The sequence below is a fragment of the Botrytis sinoallii genome (genome assembly GCF_014898435.1).
Source record: "Botrytis sinoallii strain Bc 23 chromosome Unknown BSIN_001, whole genome shotgun sequence".
NCBI lineage: Eukaryota > Fungi > Ascomycota > Leotiomycetes > Helotiales > Sclerotiniaceae > Botrytis > Botrytis sinoallii.
The window spans coordinates 1521231-1545215 of NW_024066028.1; the positions used below are offsets into that span (position 1 = coordinate 1521231).

A 23985-nucleotide genomic window follows, 5' to 3' on the forward strand; every position below is an offset into this window, starting at 1 on the left:
CAGCTGCAAAGTAAGAAGTGATATATTATTTGGTCCAAATCTGACAGGGATCGTCGTGAGCGGGATATTATTGCACTGCGCTAAAACACATTCCGTATTTAACACAGAATCCTTTATTTGGAAGTTGAAAATTGCATAGGGCTTTCGACGAAGAAGTGTTTACAATCTTAATGCCTCTACGTCTTACTCATCTACCAGCCCAAAAGTTGAAGCTGCATTCCGATATTCAGAAGCTTTGAATGTCTGTATTTCACTGAACAATTCAGATGGTTTGAACACTGTCTTCACTTTGGATATTGCATTGCTTTCTGCCAGTCCAGTCTATTGAAAACCTTGATATTGATATTGATACATCAAACTTTTCAGGACGTAGTTTAGAGCTACTTAAAGCTCACTCTTTACTTGAGTATTTGCCTCCACCCAGGCCTTGACATCTTCTCTATCTCTCTCAACCCAAGCGCTCTTTGCTCTAATACTATCCAGACTTTGTGCCAGACCCTGGTCAAAGCCCTTGGTATCTCTCTTTGAAAAGAACTCCTCAATTCGCTTCTGGTTACGTTCACCGGTGAAGCCCGATGTGCAAATGGTAACCATCGTTCCCAACATGGACAAACCGGCCGGTAATCGTCGCTGGAGTTCTTCCCAGTTTTCGGTCATCCAAACATATAATGCTTCGATACCTTCTGGATGACCCCTAAGTCCGCTAATGGGGAGGTAAATATCTTGTTCCTTGACTTCACCGCCGAATGGTAAAGCGAGAGTTTGCTTGATTAATTCAGGGTCCTTGGCTCGTCCCAAAGAACGGAGAGCAGTGTTACGCTCATCGCTGTTTGTCGAGTTGCGGTAAGCATCTAGGATGATGTCGTACTGTAAAATATTAGCTACCATACATTTTCTGAAACGATTGAACATACCTCTTTCTTGCCACCATATTTCAAGGCGATAGCATAAACGCTACCGCGGATGTTTGGATGAATAGCAGATTTGTCACCCGCTGCAAACTTAGCAAACATATCTTGTGCAGCTTTAATGATGACCTTGTCACCGGATATACCAGCACTACCGAAAAGAAGAGTTTTAAATTGTTGCTGGACATGCTCGTCGCTGTCCTTGAACTCCCATCCAAATTTGTGGGCATATCCGCTTGTAAGCTCTCTTTGGAATGACTCGAGTCCATCTTTGACTTTCTCGTCCTCAAAGACCCAAGCAGTTTGGATACTGCCTAAACGGGCGAGGATTTCGGTCCAAACAACGAACTCAGTTTCGCTAGTGAAGCCCTTGAACAAGTTTAGAACACCGGAAGTCTTCTGGTATCCAGCTGACGCGAGAGCTCCTGCGTCTGCGATCATTCCTGCACGATCTTCAACGGTAAGAAGACCTTCCTTGGCAGCTTGACCTAGCTTTTCAAGTCGTTCCGGAGTGTATGATGTTCGATAAATGCTAGTATGGTCTGCATTCAGCTTGAAGAAATCTGCAGGGACCTGAATAGTCTCTTCTCGCTTGTCTAAAACCAGTTCCTCATCAACACCGCTCTTAGTGCGGAGACCCAAGAAAACCGGGTACAAAACTTCATCCTCCTCAGGCTTGACGTCTGCTGTTCGCAAGAAGCGATTTTGCTTGACGTGGATGCTCTTTCCATCTTCGTTTTCAGTAACACTTACAACAGGATACCCGACCTGTTTTGTCCAGATGTCCATAACTGCCGAGACATCCTTACCGCTCGCCTTGCTCAATGCATCCCAAAGATCACCGGTTTGGGTGTTGCCATAAGCATGCTTCTTCAAATACTGGCGGATACCCTCCATAAACACATCTTCTCCCAAATAACTTGCAATCATGCGAAGGACACAAGAACCTTTGGAATATGAAATGGCGTCAAAGATCTGGTTGACTTGATCGGCTCGCTTGACTGGTACTTCAATTGGATGACTGCTTCGAATAGAATCAAGACCGAGGGCGCTTTGCAGGTTATCCGTCACGTAGTTTTGCCATACCTTCCATTCTGGATAGAAGATATTGCAGGAATACCATGACATCCATGTTGCGAAACCCTCGTTGAGCCACAAACCATCCCAGAAATCCATTGTAACCAAGTTACCGAACCATTGGTGAGCCAACTCATGCTGGACGACTTCCGCAACTCGTTCCTTTGTAGACGCACCACTGGTCTTTTCGTCGAACAGGAGATCAACGACACGGTAAGTAATCAATCCCCAATTCTCCATGGCACCAGCGGAGAAATCTGGTATGGCAACCATATCCTACGAACAAAGTTAGAACATTTGGAGTAGGAAAGCTAATATAAGAACTTACCATTTTTGGTAGAGGGAATGGACTATCAAAAGTCTTCTCATAAAACTCCAGGGTTCGTGCTGCAAGATCCAATGAAAATCTTCCATGCTCGATGTCTTGATTTGGAGGAGCATAAACTCTGACCGGAATTCTGAACTTGTCGGTCTCAATATAGTTGAGTTCTCCAACGATGAAGGCGAGAAGATACGTCGACATTTGTGGAGATTTGTTGAACTTGACAGCCTTCTTGTTTCCCTCGACCTCGGTCTCTGAAGCAACATCCATATTGCTCAAGCAGGTGAGGTGCTTGTCCGCAACCAAAGTAATTGTGAATTCTGCCTTCAATGCAGGTTCATCGAAACAAGGGAAAGCTCTTCGGGCATCAGTCGGTTCCATTTGTGTTGTGGCCAAAATACCCTCGGATCCATCCGCATTCTTGTATGTTGATCTGTAAAATCCTGCCATCTTGTCATTGAGCTGGCCAGTGAACTTCATTTCGATTTGTGCCTTTGTTCCCTTGGGGATGGTTTGCTTGAAAGCAACCTTTGTGGTCTGGCTGTCTTCATTGTAAGAGACATCTGGAGTAGAGCTATTGAATGTTAGATTTGTTGAGGAAGCATATCACAATAGGCTTTTCAATCAATCACTAACCTTATAGCTTCAGATCCAGAGGTGACTTTTGTGCTGTGTATCTCAAGCTCCAAAGTGTTTAGAGAAATAGAAGTAGTATCTTCAGCAACATCTAAATCGATTATAACAGTACCCTCGTAGGTATGCTTCTTGAAGTCCGGCTCTAATGTGAGATCGTAGTGTCTTGGAATGACATTTGCTGGCAAGATCTCTCTTCCCTTGGTAATGTCGATTCCTGCGCTCTCTAACTCCCCTCCGGCATGTACACCTCTACACATCTTGTGTCTTCTATATGAACAATGGCGGATTGCCGAGGTGGTTAATGTTGTATTTCGAAAGTTGTTTGATAACTGAGGACGGTTTTTCGAAGGACTGAGACTAAATTTGAATAATCGGTGAGCTTATGAACACTGCGCACTAAGATACAAGTGAATAAATCAAAAGCAAATTTGGGTTTAAGTGTGTTGATCTTGCCTCAGTTGACTTGCTTGAGGTATCACGAGGGTAGAAATTCAAGCTTGTACAATGAATGGAAAGAGCTCCACAGAATGAAAGAAATGGCGGGGTATAACATACAATGAAGCTGAGCTTCGATAGGAACTAATTGAAAGGCTTTGAAAGGTTCTGCTAACAATTGGCAATCTTCTTTGTGCTCTACTTAAGGAAAGGAAAACACTGGCTGGAGGCCGAGTAAAAGAGGATGTAAGGGTATTGGAGATACGCATTGACATCGAAGCAAGAAGTGAGGGAAGCTACAAAATACCGACACACACACACACAACGCCGTATGCTATGCTATGCTATGCTTTGCCGTATGTACAAATATGACACGCACCACCTTTGCAACCTGGGCAAAGAATGAACAATCGAAATGACTGGGAAGGAATGATCGAACTACCAACGATTGAGGAAGGTGGGGTCTCTCTGGGTCTGCAAGCAAAAGCTTTGATGAATGCCAGTGGATAGATGGCAGTAAGTCCAGTGGCAGAAAGTGCACAGGAATGGCCAGGTGATGCCGTTTAGGACGAGAAGGATGAATCAAGAGCAAAGGTGGGAAGAAGGCTAAGGTTAAAGCACCTGCTTGTCAACCTTCACTAATGCGAGTGAGATGTGAGATTTCGAACTTTAGAAGAAAGAGTGGCTCGAGTGGCACCAAATCATCTCGTACTCTTCTATTCGTACAAGGATATATCTTCAAAAATCATCATATCGTACTCATCATTGATTTATTTATCCAGTTGCTGTTTTGGGTGGCGGTGAGGAAGGTTCAGATTGCACTAAGCCGCATTGGGTGATGTTCTCCATTTAACCGTTACACAAAACTTTTCTTCTCGCGCTCTTCTTTTTCTTCCTTCTTCAAGCAACTTAAACGGCTCGAACAACATTATATCGATCTTTCTCCCACGATATGTTGACGTGCTCCAATATTTACTGTTACAGTTTAATTTGGTTGTTGCAAGAAGAAGATTTACAACCACCGCAGGTTTGAGGCGACCAATAGCTTTCGAGCGTTGATTGGAAGTCATAGGAAGACGGTACATACTTTTTGACGCAAGCCAAGTCAATATCTATATAGATATCGATGTTGATACCCATGCATGCTCGTAGCAGCTCGTAGCAGTTATAAGTAAGGGGAAGCAAGGTATCCTCATCTGCCATGGCTTTGAAAGCTTCTCAATGCTATTTTAATCAATATTTTATTCAAACCTTCAGCGCTTTCCTTTTTGACCGGTGAACTCGGTGACTCTTTACTCGAAGCTCTCCATTGTCGGGCATTCATGTTGTGCTCCAGCCTTTGACAGCAACCCAGGTACCATTGATTACATTGTCCTTTATTGTCCTGCATCTATGTATCCGATCCCTTATCGTCTGGCAGATCCTCCATTACACCAAAAAGAACCTTGAGCCAGAGACTACATCCCTTGCATCCCACACTGATCTCACCATCTTCAGCTGCCTCCTCTAAATCTTGCTCTCGAATTAAGAACCCTCGATCATCTCCACATCTACAGCTTCTATACCATATACCATTCTCTTCTTCGACATTCAAATCATCCAAATCGACAACTTCAACACCCGTTCGGAAAACTTCTCCTTCCTTTTGTCCTGCCCCATTTATAGAGCGATTCTGCAATCTCAATTCCTTGTCATATTGTGCTCGTAGTTTGGAGTCCGATAGGTGAGAGAAAGCCACGGATATTTGATCAATAGTATAAAGCGTTTGGGGTCTGTTTATATGACCTTGTTCTTGGCTTTGAGATTTGTCAGGATGATTTCGAAGAAGTGCGCGTCGATATGCGCTTCGCAAAGTTGCTACCGGAATATGTGTTGCATTTCGAAGAGACGACGGGATGTCTAAGATCTCGTAATATGTCGATGTGCAAGTCATTGATCCATCAGGGTTGAGTTTTGCTGTGTCCGTCGTCTTTTGTTTGTCCTTATGATTCTACGGTTTTTCTCAATGCGACCCTCTGACCTTAACCCTCGTGCATGTGAAGTGGGGCAATGCTCTCTATGCCTGAGGCGTGAATATATCCTCCACCACCTTCCACTTTTGGTCAGCTTCCCGTGCTGGAATCTCTTGATCACATTCCATCGTAGTCATACATATCTTTCATACATATCTTTCATACATATCTTTCATACATATCTTTCATACATATCTTTCATACATATCTTTCATACATATCTTTCATACATATCTTTCTGGGCCACCTGAGATCCTCTATAGCTATCTACTAGGTAGGTACTCAAGCAGCTCTTACTTGGAAATATTTTGGCGCAGAGTAGATGCGAAAGTTAATTTGAAGCGTACCCATAAAGAATTATGAAGGGAAGATATTTCGATTCTTGTAACGGAGGTCAATTCAATCTTACCTGTGATTATCTACACAATATATACAATGCAAGAAAGTGAAGGCGGGACATGACATATGTCTGGGTGAAGGGGATACATTCGTTCCGATCATGGAACTGCTTTTAGAAGTCTATCTAGATCGGTTTGGAATCGAGGTCAAAATCCAAGACAACTACATCTCGAAGTCCATCCTCTTTTTTGTCCGTTCTTGTAAAGATAGACAGATTCTCACCTCCTTCCACCTCTTGTATCTCGACTGAAGGCTCGCCATCAAATCCTGATGCACTCCATACGAGATCAAAGAATACTTGTCCATCCTTACTATGCACTTTCACGATGCTGAGGGTGGAATCTGTATTTCCAGGCAAAGCGAGATATACGTTACTTTTGCTGTCAACAGATATGCTTCCTCTCGAGCCAATTTCGGTAGGCTTGTTTATGCCATCCGTTGGGACAGCGTTCTTTGTCCATCCCCCTAATATTCGTTAGTACAAAGTCCTCAACATAATTTGATCAGTGTTGCGGCTTTACCTGTACAATCACGGTAATAAAGTATCCACTGTTGCTCGCCCGCAGAATTCTCCCTGTTCAAACCCCAGAATCCGCCCTTCCGATCCGCCGCTTGAGCTTCTTGGTTCAAGATCCCACTTCCCATGGGAATCTCAAAGACTCTCGCCTTGGACTGCGGCAAGATGGTGTTTTCTTCCTTTCCATCCAGTACGGCCAAGATTGTTCCATCCGAACTTTTCCATGTCTTGCCCACATCTTCCGAATAAGCAAAATTCAGATCATAGTTATTCTCGGGCCCGTTGGGCCCGGCTTGTTGTTTATGTGCATCTGTGCCTGTGGAAGATTCGAAAAGGATGAAGTTTCGATAACACCATGACAGATAGAGCCGCGAATTTTGATAATCAAGACCATTTATATATGGACTATTAGAAACACCAGTAAGATGCTGGCCTAAATATGTATAAATGGAAGACTTTCCCGAGTAGCGGTAAAGGATATCTGATCCTAATCCTGCCCTACATTCATATTAAATTCATGTGCAGATGCAGTTGTATCAGAACATACATACTGGCCAATACGATATGTCAACAACAAATCATCATCCACGTTCACGAACCGAGGATAAGTGACTTCGTCCATCAGTTCATTATGTGCAATGCCAGGAAGATAATCTTGCGTTTGCGAAAACAGAGATGCATTCCATACATTGGAATCCTCTGGATGTTTTTCTGAATCTGTACGTTTCAAAATTTTAAATCTCAATCTAACATTTCTCAGCACTGCTCAACTTTTTTCCAATAATAATAACACACCTATCACAGTGATGATCAAACGCTATATGTATACTTCCATCTCCACTACATATACCAATAGATATTGTATTATGTCCATCATCAACCACCTGTTCATAATCGTGGAAACTCAAAATATCCCACTTCGAATGCGTAGGTGAGACTTTTCTTCTACCCAGATTCATCATACAAGCATTCAGTTTCGTGGACGTAGGATGATCGGTATAAAATGCTACATATTGCCATCCATTAACCGTGGTAATTGCGTTTTGCTGGAAGGAATTTGCGTTGATTCTATGTGTTCTTTGGGGATCCGGACCGAGTATTGAAATACTAGGGTTTGGGAGTCCCATTGTGAGATAGATATCTGATTAAAGTCAAGCAATCTACTTCAAACAACTTTGAAAACAAAATCCCCACTGCAACGACCTTTGATTCTGATATAAAGCTCACAACTGATCCCACACATACATATCCCCACCTCCATCACAATACCAGCGCATGCACACACGCAATACCGATACCTGTCGAGAAATCGATCCTCGGCTTCAACCCCAAAACCCCCATGCGTGAATAGGTATCTCCCCCGAGATATCCCACCAATCCCCTGTCCTTCGCATTTAAAGCCCCAGTCGGTTCATCACCTGCCGAAGCTTGAAAATGCTCTACCCCGCAATCCCCGGATAAATATCCCCGATAAGCGAATTGTGCAGTATCCCCTATTGGATGTGAATTTTGATATCGTGGGGATGCTTTGCAGTTCCCTTGCGCATCATTGCCTTGATACGATACGATATGATATGCAAAAAGAGTTATCAAGTGGTAGGGCACGACGGGATAGGATAGGATATGATGGGGTAGCGAGGTAGCATTGCAGCTTTGACATGGCCTGTATGCAGAGACGTGGTGGGACAGCTGCATCGTGGTGAAATGAGATATATTATAATACTCATGTACATCCTATGTGCTTATTCAAACGATCTCACATTCTCGTCTTCCTGAGCATCTCTTTATCGTGCTCAAAATGATGTTTCCGACAAAAGCCCCTCGCGTCGACAGAGATGTTCTCGCGTCCGCCTCTCATTTAACAAATAAACGTGGTCCTTGGTGGCATGATCGAGGATTGCTTAAACTCAACCTTCTTATCATGATACCGTTGATGAGTGAATATGTGCAGGGTTATGATGCGAGTCTTATTAACAATGTGCAGCAGTTGAAGAGTTGGCAGAATGGTAATTAGCATCTTTTCTTTTGTGTTCGCTTGGTGTAACTCTTTGCTTTCTTCTTATTTGGAAGTTGGTGGTGATGAGAGGGAGTAGTGGGCTTGAAAAAAAGAGATGTATCCAGATGGTGATTTTATTATCCATGAGAGGGCTATAGTAGATTGTGCTGAAATACGAGGCATGGCTGATGAAGGAATTTAACAGAATTTCATAACCCAAAGGGCTCACTCTTAGGTATTTTGTCGGCGAGTTATTGGGTGGGAAATGTCCTGGGAGTATTCTTTATCACGCCGCTGAGTGATAGATTTGGCAGGAGAATGGCGCTGTTCTTTGGTAGTGTAGTTGCAATACTTGGGACAGCTCTTTGCACCGGAGCCATTAATGGTATGTTTGTTTCATCTTATATTCGCGTGGCCAGGAAGGGGTGGAATATGTGGAAAATGGAGATGTGATAAGACAGAGAGAGATATATGGCCGGGTATTGTGAAACAAAGGCTGACGAAAACTTAGCTGGCATGTTCATTGTCGGCAGACTTCTATTAGGGGTTGGAGGAGTGGTTGTTGGAGCCATTGGACCTGTACTAGTAGCGGAACTTGCATATCCGGGTAAGCTCTCCTGAGACAGGAGCCGAGCATGGTTCGATGTCAAACTGCGAGGAACTAATGGAAAATAGATCATCGTGCGACCGCGACTGCGCTTTCAAATACCCAATACTCAATGGGCTCGATCATCGCTGCCTGGATAACTTTTGGTAGGCTGTTTTGCTATAGCCTACACATGTTGACAGCGAGATACTAACAAGAGATAGGTACATTTCGATTGAACTCCACATGGTCATGGCGCATTCCCTCAATCTTTCAAGCTTTGCCCTCTGTCGGCCAGGCACTTGGTATCTTCTTTCTTCCCGAGTCACCTCGTTGGCTTGTAAGCAAAGGTCGTGAAGATGCTGCTTTGGATGTACTGTCTAAGTATCATGCCAATGGAGATCGAGAAGATGAGATCGTACAGTTCGAATACAGGGAGATAGTCGGAACAATCGAGTTGGAGATCTCAGCAAAGCAATCGAGGTGGAGTGAAATGTGGAGAGGTAAAGGAAACCAATGGAGAATGTTTATTATGATTGTGAGCCTCAGATCCTTTATTCTGTATTCATTCGAAGCGGCACAGCAACGATTCAAATGTGCGAAATGTACCAAATGCTGATAATAATCTATAGTTCTTTGGAATCTGTAAGCAATGGTCAGGAAATGGCGTAGTGTCCTATTACTTACATACAGTAAGCACATCTCCGGTTTAACTTTTTTGACACCACTGACAACCTCCAGATGCTCGACGACGTTGGAATTGCGACTACCTTACAACAAACCCTCATCACTGCAACCTCCCAAATGTTTTCCTTTGCTTGTTCTGTTGCTTTTGCGTTTCTGCCCGCTCGAGTAGGTCGTCGACCTCTTCTGCTCTGGTCAATGGGCCTGATGTGGCTTGTCTTCACAATAATCACCATCCTTACCGGTGTGTTCACCCACACTGGGTCTAAATCCGCTTCTTATGCCTCGGTTGCTTTTATATATTTGTACAGCGGAGTACACAATTTGGGATGGACAGGTGCCATGATGCTTTATGTGGTTGAAATTTTGCCGTACACGTTGCGTGCCAAAGGCATTTCACTATTTTGGTTAGTCACGGGCTTAGCGGGTGCATTCAATACCTATGTGAACCCATTAGGTCTTGCAAGATTTGGCTGGAAGTTCTATTTCTTCTATGTAGCATGGATTGCCGTCGAGTTCGTCGTGGTGTACTTTGCTTGTCCTGAAACGAAAGGAACAAGTTTGGAAGATGTGGCTTTAGTCATTGAGGGAAACGATGCTAAAGTCAGCAAGATGAATCCAGTGAAAGAGGCGGTAATAGAGAAAGAAGGTGGAACCACGGAACACGTTGAGAAGACGAGATGAAAGAATGACTGCGAAGGTATCAAGTGGATATATTGAATACCTCTTGACCTTGCATACCTACTATGTTTTCAGGTAGAGTGTCCTGGTTATCGATTATTGTATAAGAGATACGAGGTAGTGCAATCACTGACTGGATCTATTGCGACGACAGTGAAAGTGTCAGGAGAAGGTGTTCGTCTTTCCCCACCAGAATTGTCCAAAACACAGCAAATTGATAAGTCTTTCAGGGCAGGTGATCTTGCACTTATCAGGTGGATGATTAGATTTGGTTGTGGTAGAAAACTCTGACGACGTCTCACATTAAAAATAAGTTTCCCAGTATATTGAATACCCAAGTAGGTAGAAATCCAGAGGTTGTGGTAATATAACACATGATTGTATCGACAGAATTTGTGCTGCAAAGGTGAAGTTTGAACCCTTTCTCAATTTTTCATGTACCCGCCAACCTACCTAGTAGTATCCCTCCTCACCAACATTGATTAATTACTGATCATTGAACTCGACTGCGAACCTCAACCCCAAGAAATCACCAACCTTGCACGTACAATAGACCATCATAATCATCACCGACCTTTATCTGGATTGCGATTCATCTACGAAACACATTTTTCCGACAGCTCTTGACAAGAGTTTGATTGTCACAACGATCGTCTCTCTCCTTGATAATGGTAAGTTCCCCCACACAACCCTGACTGTCAAAGATGTCAACCAAAATAGATGAAACAAAATGATTAACATTTATAAAGGCTCCCAAGAACCTACCGCCCGCAGCCAAGCAAGCAAAGATTCTGGAGTGGTTTCGAACCTCCATGGGAGTCTATTCCTTCAAAGAACTTGAGAAACTACTCCCATCTGTCGGCTCGATCAATGGCATGCTAGTGAAAGAATACATCCAAGCGCTCACAGACGAGAATTTGATCCGCGTCGAGAAAATTGGAAGTGGCAATTGGTATTGGTCATTTACCTCAGATGCCAAGAAAAGCAAAGAAAATCTGATCAACAAATTGAAGGATGAGGAAACTAAATTGCTGGCTTCAATTGCGGTTGCTGAACAAGAGGTTAAAAAGGAAATGACAAAACGTCAAGAGGACGATGAAATGCTCCTTGATGGTGGATCAGACCGACACGCTTTGATGGACGCTTATGAGGCTCTTGTGAAGGAGAACGACGCTCTTGATAAGGAATTGGATCTCTACAGTGATAACGATCCTGCTGAGATCTTTCGAAAAATGGAGGAAACAAACAAACTTAAGGAGAGCACTGTAAGATGGACCGACAACCTTGAATCACTCGAATCATTCTTGGTCAGCTTGACGGGAGACCGAGCTCAAGCTGGAGAGATCATGTATCGAGCATGTGGCGAGGACTATGTAGTCGGAGAAGGGCTGAAAGAATTAGCGGTCCCAAATTAGTGGATCCTTCTTAGCTCTACTTGCATGGACAATCTCGAGTTATCGGAATGTAATATGATGGAAGTGGTATTACTGGCTTGCGATTATCGTTACTCGGTCTGGCCGGTATAGCTTCATGTTTTGTTGTCGTCAGCTTTTTACGAAATACGATCTGGAGGACAGTGTGATCAGATATCAAGTGGTTTGGCATGCATGGATGTAAACCGTTGATCTATCCGAACATTAACCTTAATCATTCGATTGCTTGAGAGCTGTTTGTTTGTTCGTTTGTTATTTCCAACTCGAAAACTTGATGATACGTTGATGAAACATTATTCATGTTACAGATGTGACATGTACGCAAACCCCAACATCTCCACTTGGCCACTTGAAAATTTTGCCATATCAGATACAAGTGCAGCCCAAAGCGGGAAAATACCTGGGAAGGACTAGACAAGCTTTTTTCCTAATCTTAGGTTAATCGCGATTTTCGAGGGACCAGCTGGGCAACAATCTTCAATGTCACAAACGGGACTCGGGGATTTAACCAAATTGTACCCCGTACCGAGAAATCCACCAATTAGCCCAGTAGACCGATGAAATGTCACCATGTTGCATCAAATTATCCTCTTTCGCTTCTCGGATGCCCTATCACCTTTTCCAACGGTTCAACCTTCGATACAAATTGCTTCATATGGCCGAGTGCATATACTCGAGAATACGAATCCGTGATAGTGCTATGCATGATGAATAGTAAACCATCGCAGGATCTCAAGCTAAAAGATGAATTCCCGTGTGAATTGAAGGATGCCTATAGCTAGGCCAGGAAAAATCGGATCCGGAAAGAGATGAAGAAAGATAATACACTTTTGTGATTCGCAAAGTGTCAAGTAAGATGCCATCGTGGAAGCAGGTTACAGTCCGAATGAACCGTCGGTATATAGGCCCCTCACGAGACTATAAGGGATGCAAGAGTACTGGTATGATGAACAAGCAGGCTGGCTGATGGCAAGCGACGTGGACAATATATGGTTTGCTCGTATACGTTGATCACTTCCTCGACGCCTAGAACAATCCAGCCCTACCTACTGGACTCATCCCTTTCACTAACTGTTCCTCGAGCGTTACTCGCTTGTACCGAAAAGTTACCGAAAGCTACAAAGCTACAATGCTAAATGCTGTACACCCTTCATTAGTATGTTTTGACATACGGAATGGTTGGCTGACAATTGTATACACACGAAATTTGCATTGGACCGATATACAAACTCCTTCGGCTTCCCGAGAGAAATCATCCAAAACCGATATCCCTAGAGCCGAACAGGTATGCATCGGTAGGTAGATAATGTAATGCCCTTCATTTCCGTCCGTTTTTTTTTCGTTTTTTTTTTCGTTTTTCCCTCGAGTATTCTGCTCTTCGTCTTCATCTCACCAGGGACATACACATCTTACCGTTTTCTACGCTTCTTGCCTACTAAGCATTTTCTTACGTTCTATAACATAACACCACCTCTTCCTCAAATAGCCACTCAACTCCTTTTATCCCTCAGCCTTATAAGTGAAAGAAGAGTATCAGATTGCCAGGTTTCAGCGAATACAGACACGCCAATACCCACCATACACCACATACCACATACCACACACCACTCGCACGCCCAAACTGTATCGTGGACTGGATCATTGTGAACTGTGGGACCTAGGACCCCTGAGCAAATTCAAGCTTTCTGCAACGCGTAAGGACCTTCTCCGGGTCCCTCTTGAACCCCTTCAAATTTGTCTGGGCTACACGGCTTCCACGATTTGTACCCAATTTTATCACGAATCTTAATTAAAACATACTTTTGTTCAAACCAAAAAGAAGTTCGATTTTCGAAACCTTCTACACCCAGATATTATTCCTGGTACTCCAAGGTTCTTTCGCCTTCTCATGAAGAAAAAAGAGTTGCATCCCGCTTGCTCTCCCTTTCAAGTCCACCAGTCCCCCCACCCTTCATATCAAATTAATACCTAGCACCTAGCACCTAGCACCTAGCAACTACCTAGGTACCATTCCCATACACGCACAATAGTCATCAAACTCTCGTTGCACTTGTTGTTCTGATTACCCTCATTACCCTCATACTTTGCCTGTCTGCCCGCCTACCTACCTATCTCGCTCCCTCCTCTACCTAGTACCCTACCTGCTCTCTCGGACTCGGACAATTTATGGACCTTGGTAAAACATTGACAAGTTCTAATCTGAGGAACTACTGCGAGTAACTACCTAGGTACTTTGCACGGAAAAAGTTACTAGGTGCATTTGAAATCTTTTGAGTTTTGACCGACAAAACGTTCATTCACTCACTCACTCGCTCACTCACTCACCCACTCACCCACTCATTCATTCATTCCTCTATTCATTGAAGAAGATTGCAAATCCTGGTTGCAAATCACAATTTCACAAAAAACCCCATATTCTCATCCCAAATCCTTCCAACAGAAGAAAAAAAGGCATTAAGTCTTAGGTTCAAGAATATCAGAGACCTAAAACCATTAGTCTTCCCGATTTTCCGTCTTTTATTACCAGTCAACCCATCATTATTGATTGATTGACCCAACTATCCCTTCATCAACAAATCCCCATTCGTATTTCGATTCACTATTATATTCATATTTATTTTTATATTTATTATTTTACCATTTATTATTACACCATTGCTATTACCTATTATTTATTACTCAATTTCCACACTCAAGGATTTGCCATGCATCTTGATTCACTTCTTATTATAACGACTTAGCATTGGCAACTGTCGTTGTTTCCCCCGCAGTCGCCCGGAATTTGCAGTTCTGCCAATATTCTGCGTGCGACTTTCCGTCAATTCCTTCCCAGTACTTGGCAGACACGATTTTAGACTTGGCACCGCGAACATATCATATATTGTATTAGCATGTGCGCGAATGTCACTTCAACGACCCAGTCGTCGCCGACCGCATCGACAGGTCGCTCTCTGTTTTCTAGATTGACTGCCCCATTGAAGTCCCGAACGCGCAACCTGGCCGACTTCCATATCGAACCACTTGAACCTCATCGGCGATATGCACCGGGTGATCTGGTAAGGGGTGCCGTGGTATTGACTGTTGTCAAACCCGTACGGATTACCCACCTCACTGTCTGCCTACATGGTTTCATACACGTCTACAAGAATGCCAATGGCGCGAACGAACCTCTGCCAGATACAGTGACGTATGCCTCGGACAACCCCATGAAGTCGCAATACTTTGGCAATGGTTATTGCTCACTCTTCCAAGATGAAGTTGCATTATGTGGTGAAGGTAGACTTGATGCTGGAGTATATAGATTTAATTTCGAACTGGAATTTCCTACCAAGGGTATTCCTACAAGCGTCGATGTAGGCAACTATTGAGCAGACCCCAATGCGACTTGGACTAATGAATGTGATTAGTTTGAAAGAGGAACGATATCATATCAGATCTCTTCGACGATTACCCGGCCAACTACAATAGCTGCGACCTCGATGTGCGAAAGGAAGGTTGAGCTGGTTGAGAGAGTAGATGTTGGTCCCTTGGGACCACCCCGACCTCGAACAATATCACTGGAACCCATCTCGAGACGAGCAAAGAGGAAGAAGTCCATTAAGCCAAAAGATCAGCCCCCATCCCGCGAACATGCGGACACAAGATCCATTAGTGATACAACCGAAGCTACATCACCGCGGCCGGATGACTCTGTGAGCCAAGTGGATATACTTGATAACCAAATACAACCCCGAAGCCCGGCGCAAAGCGATGTCCAAAGCACTTTCAGTACAGACAGTACGATCAGTAGTAGTACTGGCCTCAGCTTTCGGTTGGGACCCGTCCCATCATCGGCGCGGTCTACTCGAGATAGCCAAGGCAACAGCAGCAATTCCGTAGACGATAAAACCATTACAGCTACAATCGAACTACTCAAGTCCGGATGCTTACCAGGAGATTATCTGCCCGTGAAAATTACTGTACAGCATACCAAAGCCATCAAAAGTATGCATGGAATTATAATTACGTTCTATAGACAAGGCCGAATAGATTCTTCGCCTCCACTGTCACTGTTCAAGGATATCAAAGGGAAAGAAGCGGAAAGGCTTAAGCATGAAGAATATTATCCTAAATCTAAGACTGGCTTGGGTGGTCTGTCACTAAGTTCCGCTGGATCGACTAGTGTCTTTCGAAAAGATTTATCGCAGACATTTGCGCCACTCATTGTTGACCCTTCAACTTTGACGTCGCATGTCACAGCATCTATCAGAGTTCCCGAGGACTGCTTCCCAACTATAAGTGGTGTGCCTGGCCAGATGGTAAACTTCAAATACCAAGTTGAGGTTGTAGTTGACCTGGGAGGGAAATTAGCCGGCCAACAACGACACGTACCGCGCATTGGAGCCGTTAGCCTACCTGCCGCCTATGGAAGCACAGGTAATAGATCAGAAGGGAATGCCAGCATGCTGGCTGCCTTTGGAGGTAGCATTGTTGATACGGATCACATTAGGCGAGAAAAGAGCGTGGTTGCCTGTGTTTTCGAAGTTGTTGTTGGGACTACGGATAGTGCTCGAAACAAAGCAAGGCATGCCGGTAAACAACCAGCTGGATCCTCAAACTCGAGGCCAGTCACACCCTCTCCAGCTCAAAATCCCATGCATGAAGAGCCTTTCGACCACGAGTATATACACCAGGAAAATGCGCAATACCCCAATCATCCTTATCAATATTACGACTCGAATTACGACGAACCATACCCTTATGAATATAATCAAAATTTTGAACAGCGTGCCGATCAACATTCTAGATACCCGCCGCCATCACGTACACAAATATACGTTCCACCACCAGAAACTGAAGGACAAACAGAACTCAGTGAAAAGGAACAACTTAGGAGAGCAGAACAGAGACTTCTTCCCAGTCAGCCTCCGGATTTCCAAGCATCATCATCATCGTCATCATCGGCCGCAGCAAGGGGTAGTACCGGACCATCTGTACCTAATCCAGCCGATGAAGATCTTTACACCGCCGATGGTCTACCACCCAGCAACCCCAGACCCCTTACATCTCATCCAGTTGACCCGTCGAATCCGCACTTAAGCGAATCTCCACCTGCTGGCCCCTCAGCCCCCAGTCTCTCGGATCTCACAACGCATGCCTCACACACCTCGCACGCCACAGACGATAAACAAGAACTCGAACGTCAAAGACTCCTAGCCGAAGCAAGCGCACCATCAGAGTTTCCAGAGTTGGAAGAGGAGGGCGAGAGTAGCCGGCAGGGCGCTGCTGCTTCGGCACCACATGACCATGAACCTTCGGCGCCGATCTTTCACGAAGAAGACGAATATGGAAGCGGGTATGCACATCAGCATTTTGAGGGAACAAGAGTGGACCACGAAAGTTTACCACCAAGATATGAGAGGTAATTTGGGGATATATGTATGTGAATGAGAGCTTTTGTACTTGTAAATACCCAGCGACAGCGAAAGGGAGGGAGAAATGGAACAGGGAGATACTGTTAGAAGCTATGCTATGCTATCCAGATACCGAGGGGGACTTTCCAAGATAGCTGCCAGTGGATGACTTAAATGAATACATAATATCCAGAAAAAAAAAATAACTACCAAGATGCATTACATTATCTATCAAGTGTCACCTGACAATTGTAAATCGTCTTCCACTACTTCTTTCTTTATAGATCACGCGAGAGAGAGAGAGAGAGAGAGAGAGAGTGTGTGTGTGTGTGTGTGTGTGTGTGAGAGTGTGTGTGTCATCCTATAAGCGTCTACTTACTACACACATCCACAATTACCCAAGTACCTACCTAACCTTGGAATTGTCAGCGTCAGCTCTTCCCAGCCTATCGTAATAAAGCTTTCCATATAACAAATGTCGAATTTAACATGAATTATTAGTAACTGACCCTTCAATTTATGAATCAAATGGCATCCCATCCATCATCTTCACGGTATCTATCACGGTACCTATCGTAGGTACCTAGGTAGCTAAAGATGTGTATCTATGCATCGCCCTATCCACACTCATCAATGGGCGTAGAAAATGAATGGCAAGACATCTATCTATCTATCTGGTGATCAATATTCTGGATATACTGTTAAGAGTCGAGATGAAGATTCTAAACACCGTACATATTAATATTAGCTTTGAAAATATATTTATCTTCATGAGGTCTGAAAATGGAATTGTGCATTCATCTTCTACTCGATCCTTTAGTATCATCATGTTCACTAGGCAAGAGCAAACAAAGAGAAGATGTTAATTAGCTTGTTCATAATTTTTCATTTCTTGGTTTTTAATCTAGCTATTCTAACTCTATCTAACTTGCAGCTCGAAGTACGAAAAGCAGAAGCAGTGAATCTTCGTTCTCGACTACCACAACGATTGATGCGTCTTACAGCGAGTGAACGTGCAGAATGATTTCGTAGCGTGAAAGTTATTTTGCGACTCCTAACACCCTATCCCCCCTAAAATTCAACAAGCAATGCAAAAACAGATAAATCGACACAGGCCCCCAGTTACTTTTTCCCCTGCACCAAAGCTCGAGTTTACGAGCACTTCGTATACTCAATTTATGCCTTGAGCTTCATTGGTGGTGTACCGAGTCCATTGCGGTTGCGGAAGAAGAATACCCCCTTGCCTTCACCTTCAGCACCCTCAGATGGCTCAACCCATTGGCACCAACGAGCGCTGGACCACAAGCTCTTCAAGAATCCAAGGGATCCTCCTCGAACATCAGCTCTGTAGTGACGACCCATGATAGGCTTGATAGCCTCGGTAGCCTCATCGGCGTGGTAGAAAGGAATGGTGCTAACGTAGTGGTGAAGAACGTGAGTCTCGATGATACCGTGAAGAAGAGTGCGACCGATAAATCCGAATTCACGATCGATTGTTGCTGCAGCTCCACGAACATAGTTCCAACTCTCGCCAGAGTAGTGGGGAAGAGTTGGGTCAGTGTGTTGGAGGAAGGTGATAGCAACAAGCCAATGGTTTACCCAGAGGTATGGAATGAAATACCAGATAGCCATGTTGTAAAATCCGTATGTCTTGCTAAGCATGGTAAGGACAGCGACGGTGATGGCGATACCAAGATCACTCAACAAGATCAATTTGGCATCCTTGGCTTCATAAAGAGGACTGGCTGGGTTGAAGTGACTGACGGTCCAGAAGCTGTTGACTTTGCCTTTTCCACGACCTTCGTGTTGACGCTCATGGTTGTTGTGACCGGTGACGTTCGTGAATAAGTACAAAAGCCAGCCAACAAGTTGTTGTCCGATTGAGTGAATGAGGGTTGCGATTGGAGTTTCCTCGGTGAGCTCGTGAAGCTCATGGACGAACTTTCCGACGCGGGTAGCATAATCTTGACGAGTTTTTGGAACGAAAACCATATCACGCTCCATGTTACCGGTAGCTTTGTGGTGCTTGCTGTGAGAGATCTTCCATGAGAAGTATGGGACGAGAAGAGCAGAGTGGCAGATCCACCCAGTTGTATCGTTCAAGACCTTTGAAGTTGATAAAGCTTGATGACCACACTCATGGGCAAGAACCCAGAGACCAGTGCCAAACAAACCCTGGACAATGGTGTACAAGGCCCACAACACAGCGCGGGCTGGAGTTGAGGGAACGTTTTCTGGTGTGAGATATTTGTTGAAGAGGAAGAATGTGGTGGCCAAACTGGCAATATCGCGTGCCACATAAGCCAAGCCTCTTACTCCAGATCGCTCGTAGCAATGCTTTGGGATTGCGTTACGGATGTCATTGACGGTATAATCTGGAAGCTCAAATTCGTTGCCGTAAGTATCGATAAGTTTGCCATATGACTTGGTTTTCTTAGCATCGTCGCCTAGAGATGACATGGATGACAGAGAAGTAGACGAGGGGGATTGTCTTGGGGTATCATTGGGTGACCCGGCAGCTGTCGAGGGAGCTGATTCGACAGTGGAAGAGGTCGCCGTTCTTTGAACGACGGTACGCTTTGGTAGAGCAGTGGTAGAGGCCATTGTGTTGTAATTCTTGTAGACTCGAAAATTTAGAGAAAAAGAATGAAAAATCGTAGGAAATGATCACTTTGATATTCGAGCCAGTAGTGAGTGACAAGATTGTAGCAGCGTGAAGTGAATGGACCAAATTTGTTGAGGTTTTGGTGGGATGAATTAAAGAAGGCCCAACGATAAATTCTAGGAGTACTTGTTAGTTTCCGAAAGCTTTTTAATTGGGTGACATAATAAAGGAATATATATACTTACAAACTTTGGTACACACTCAACTCCTCAAGATGTGTATTAAGTTTTGGTAAAGAGGTGGGAGATGGAGAGAGGTAGAAGTGAAGAGAGGAATTTGGACTTATAAGAGGGAGAGGGGGTGGCTTAAGAAAAGGAATGGAGGGATGAATTGAGTGAGAGTACTAGGTAGTGAGTGGAGTGAGTGGTGGAGTGGATTACCCAGATACCTACCTAGTAAGGAATTGAAGGGATGTTCAGCAGTCGCTTGGCCCTAAAAAGTTTAAAGAAGAGAAGAGAAGAAAAGAAAAGAAAGAGAAAAAAAGAGGATGGAATATTTCCCCGTAGCGCCTTCTCATCAACTCCGATTAACTCTTACGATATTAACTGCAAAGATTTCAGATCATACAAGGTACGGGAAAGAGCCAAGAAGGGACCAGCATGTAACTTGGGATGGTTAAGTATAAGTCACTAGAAAATAAGTAGGAGGAAGAGGAGGAGGAGTAGGAGGAGTCTAATAAAGTATAATATATCCTTCATACAAGATTAGATGTAAGTGTATATAAAATATAACATAACATATAAAATATAAAATATACTTAGACTAGGTACTACTGACAGGTCGACTCCGAGACGACTACATACGATCAATCAATACAGTAGAATCTGAGTACCAGGTAGATACTCTCATGAAACGATTTCAAACGACTTTCCTGGATTCTTCAACAAACTTCTTCCAGCTTCGTTGTCAAGGAAGATGGTGTTTACAGAATCTCCACAGTGTTATACCTACTGTTTATGTGTATGTATGGAGCACTGGACCATTCTGTATATAATACTTTCTTCTGCTAGAATTCCTCTTTTCTTTTGATATAATTAATACTCATGTACCCAAGTATGGAGCAATGCAAGCAAAGACCACTCAAATGAACTCTCGAGAGTCCAATTATCTTGATTCGATTGCCACCACCCACCCACCACAATAAGTCGTTAAGACATGGGAAAGGGGGTCTGAAGATCTTATCATGACATTTTAGAGTAGGTAGCTATCATATGGTGGGGTTTATTACAATCCATCTCAATTTGCAAAACCATTCTTTTGTTGTTGAATTTCAGTGGAGAATGATAGATGCCGAGTTATGTACACGTCTGCGGTTCAGGTATATCAAAGCAAATCCCGAAGACAAGGAGTTGACGAGATGATAATAACAAATTACTCAAGAAGATCTCTCGTGGAGTACCTATCTGGTGATATCTCGTACCACCATCATCTACAATGATACCCAACCTTTTTTCCTCCTTCCAAGTTCCCGCCCCTCATCGTGTCCCTCCTTCTTCGATAACGGACATTCCGATTGACTCGAAGCTCACGCCACCCATCTCTCGGTTCCGTCGTGGAGAACCCTTGACAGGTAGACCGTTTCAAAGTGCTCTAGGATATGGAGGTTGCTAGAAGAGACAGACAGAATAGATTCTGTGGGGACACGAACACGATGAGTTGGTTGTCTTTCTTACTTACTCACCGCTAGAGTACATCCGGAGAATACTGTACACAATCAATGGATGGCAAAGTGGCACAGTGGCTCAACCAGCTCAGCGCAGAAGGCTTGCCGGTGTACCAGTAGACACAGCATTCATTCAGCTTGTGTAAGAAAAGCCCAGATAAATCAATGTGCCCCCCATATATACCTATACCTAGATACAAAAGAAGAGTTCTGCCTCATAGGTCCAGTTTTCATATATCGATTTCAGCTGGTTTCTAATATGCATGAAAAGTACCACCTGCATCTTCACACACACACACACACACACACACACACACACACTTTTTCTGAGAATGAACTCCAGATCAAGGCGAGGTGGTCAGCAAGCATCAACTTCACTCGATGGCTACTAATAATTTGCAAAGAAAGAATATTGCCTACAAATGGAAAGCTATGTTGATGTTACCATTGACCAATCACATCCTCATCATATTGAGTTCCCCTTGTATTCAAGCTTGCAGAAAAGGGTTCGAGACTAAACCCAATCCGTCCATTTACCCGAAACGATTTCCCCAACAATTTTGAGGACCCATGGATTCTATTTTTTTGTTGGGGCTTGAAAACGAATGATCGCTACAAGGGTAGAGAGGGTCGAAGAGTTCAAATTCTTTGCTAAGAGGATACCAATTGCCATGCCGTGCCATACTATGATACTACGATACCAACGATACATAATACCATATCCCGAAAGTCTTCCTTCCTTCCTGATTGATTACCTAGTCCTCCGGTCTTGGGTGTATCCAATTGTGCCATCACTTTACCAATTTATCCAAGCCTCGGTATCTTCATTCGCATTACTCTGCGAGGGAGTACTTCGTAGAAGAAGAGGTCGATAGAAGCATGTGCAAATGTGACATTACATTCCCTCCCGTGCCTGATCCGCGGTTACAGACCTCAAAGTAGCGATTTGGAATATCTTTAATCCATAAATTTGGCTGGCTCGACAAACCCCCTGAGTTAGAAATTCGGCTATCATCTCGAAATACATCCACATCACCGCGAATCTTTTTTTTGCCACTCATCAATTTTGGGTCTGGCCATGTGGAGTTTACATGCTATCAAAACATGTTGATGGCAAATGATTCAAGAAAGAACCATTCCATACGTGTTTCACTAACGCTATCACGCATGGAGTTGGCTTCAAGCTGGCGTTTACAGCTTGTATCAAGCTTATAGAGTATATCCATATTACAGCCTGCTATACATGGCATCTCTCACGTCCAGGATTCAAATATTTGCCGCATTGGTAAGTCTTCGAAAGGCTGGCTACATTCATTCGACCAACCATTTGGTGTAGATTCTTGGAAGTCGATTCGATCACATTGCACGTGCTAAATAACCAAGTGCGATTAAGAGGTGCATCTCAAAGTGAACCTCAAGATCCTCAATTCACACAAGACTTCACATGATCCAATAAGTAGACATACAGTTCTTGAATTTCTACCCAAAGTGTATCATGGGTATTTTTCAATTTGCGAAAGAGGGGGCATGTAATTGCACAATTCTACAATATTTTGAAACGCCCATTCCCATGCAGTCATTCCCAATGTGGTGTTTGTACAACAAGTAGTCTTGCTACGAGGCTGACATTGCGCCAAATAATCTTCATTATCATATCTATTTTGGCCACTTCTTCCATCCACGACCATGACCTCTCTGCGATATTCATCAGTAGCCGAACATTAACTTGGGTCAATATAGGAAGACAAACCTCTTTCCACGTCTGTATCATCTGTGGCATCTCCAACATAGCCTTTCTTCTCTTCTCCAATCTGTTGCAAACCGTGAATTAGTAGATGTATCAAAAAAAAACGCAAGATCAAAGCTTCGACCAGTCCATCAAATGCGAGAACCAAACATACCTCGACTTCAATGTTCTCTCGGATTCCTTTCCCTTGACTCTCTGTCCAACACCAGTACCCTTTACCCTCAGTCCATTCTCCATCCTCTTGCGTAATTTCTCCTCTGTACTCTTCACAGAAAGAGGTAAAAGTTCCTCTACTCCATGTTGCCTTGCAAGTTTGCACAAATCCGCTTGTCGTCTGAGAGAAAACACTGGATCATGCCATTTCCCAGTAACTGGATGCTTGTGAGGCCTGAATGGCGACGTCGCCTCTGTAATTGCTGGGTGTGTAGGTTGATCCAAAGTTTCCTCGATCTTCGAGGTAGCCTTGCTCACAGCTTCTGATGTCGCCGCATCTGAAGTCGTGTTGACAGCGTTGGCCTGCGGGAGAATGGCTTGAGGTGGGTAACGGGCAAAAAATCTCTGCAGCTGCGGTGGCAGCGATTGCGCAAGCTTCACATATTGAACGGGCTTCAGCATCTTGATTGTCGCAAAAGGCTGAGATTTCGTGATGTTGTTGATGTCAAAATAAAATTCATGATTGGTGATTATGTAAGCTGAAGTCTTTTGGTTGCCTCGACCCTTCAGCCTTGTCTTCAATATTCAATCTTTAAAGTTATTTTGTATTGCGTCAACTCTTTCGCAGGTTTTATTCCTCGGACATTTGTAAAGCTACAGGTTTTATCTGATTTTGAG

The 23985-nt window shown here is 43.8% G+C and overlaps 8 protein-coding genes across 8 annotated transcripts; 3 read left to right on the forward strand and 5 right to left on the reverse strand.

Moving 5' to 3' along the window:
- Positions 1–274: 274 nt before the first annotated feature.
- EAF02_000303 (uncharacterized protein) lies at positions 275–4074 on the reverse strand. The gene is made up of 5 exons (XM_038896351.1): positions 3499–4074; positions 2944–3300; positions 2314–2881; positions 915–2261; positions 275–867 (listed from the first exon to the last, which is right to left on the reverse strand). The coding sequence occupies exons 1-5, from the start codon at positions 3651–3653 to the stop codon at positions 385–387; spliced, it is 2910 nt and encodes a 969-aa protein (XP_038763210.1). The 5' UTR covers positions 3654–4074; the 3' UTR covers positions 275–384.
- Positions 4075–4768: 694 nt separating this feature from the next.
- On the reverse strand, positions 4769–5311 carry EAF02_000304 (uncharacterized protein; the record flags this gene model as incomplete). The annotated part of the gene is made up of 1 exon (XM_038896352.1): positions 4769–5311. The coding sequence occupies one exon, from the start codon at positions 5309–5311 to the stop codon at positions 4769–4771; it is 543 nt and encodes a 180-aa protein (XP_038763211.1).
- Positions 5312–5913: 602 nt separating this feature from the next.
- On the reverse strand, positions 5914–7462 carry EAF02_000305 (uncharacterized protein; the record flags this gene model as incomplete). The annotated part of the gene is made up of 4 exons (XM_038896353.1): positions 7102–7462; positions 6858–7052; positions 6311–6804; positions 5914–6254 (listed from the first exon to the last, which is right to left on the reverse strand). The coding sequence occupies exons 1-4, from the start codon at positions 7431–7433 to the stop codon at positions 5914–5916; spliced, it is 1362 nt and encodes a 453-aa protein (XP_038763212.1). The 5' UTR covers positions 7434–7462.
- Positions 7463–8104: 642 nt separating this feature from the next.
- EAF02_000306 (uncharacterized protein) lies at positions 8105–10256 on the forward strand (the record flags this gene model as incomplete). The annotated part of the gene is made up of 7 exons (XM_038896354.1): positions 8105–8312; positions 8508–8687; positions 8814–8909; positions 8978–9055; positions 9113–9426; positions 9521–9580; positions 9630–10256. The coding sequence occupies 7 exons, from the start codon at positions 8105–8107 to the stop codon at positions 10254–10256; spliced, it is 1563 nt and encodes a 520-aa protein (XP_038763213.1).
- A 665-nt stretch (positions 10257–10921) lies between these two features.
- Positions 10922–11668, forward strand: EAF02_000307 (uncharacterized protein; the record flags this gene model as incomplete). Its single annotated transcript, XM_038896355.1, has 2 exons — positions 10922–10924; positions 11003–11668. The coding sequence occupies 2 exons, from the start codon at positions 10922–10924 to the stop codon at positions 11666–11668; spliced, it is 669 nt and encodes a 222-aa protein (XP_038763214.1).
- A 2909-nt stretch (positions 11669–14577) lies between these two features.
- Positions 14578–17091, forward strand: EAF02_000308 (uncharacterized protein; the record flags this gene model as incomplete). Its single annotated transcript, XM_038896356.1, has 2 exons — positions 14578–15039; positions 15094–17091. 2 exons carry the CDS (start codon positions 14578–14580, stop codon positions 17089–17091), a joined length of 2460 nt encoding a protein of 819 aa, XP_038763215.1.
- Positions 17092–18255: 1164 nt separating this feature from the next.
- On the reverse strand, positions 18256–19683 carry EAF02_000309 (uncharacterized protein; the record flags this gene model as incomplete). The annotated part of the gene is made up of 1 exon (XM_038896357.1): positions 18256–19683. The coding sequence occupies one exon, from the start codon at positions 19681–19683 to the stop codon at positions 18256–18258; it is 1428 nt and encodes a 475-aa protein (XP_038763216.1).
- A 3176-nt stretch (positions 19684–22859) lies between these two features.
- Positions 22860–23768, reverse strand: EAF02_000310 (uncharacterized protein). The gene is made up of 3 exons (XM_038896358.1): positions 23309–23768; positions 23158–23218; positions 22860–23102 (listed from the first exon to the last, which is right to left on the reverse strand). The coding sequence occupies exons 1-3, from the start codon at positions 23764–23766 to the stop codon at positions 23064–23066; spliced, it is 558 nt and encodes a 185-aa protein (XP_038763217.1). The 5' UTR covers positions 23767–23768; the 3' UTR covers positions 22860–23063.
- Between the last annotated feature and the right edge of the window lie 217 nt (positions 23769–23985).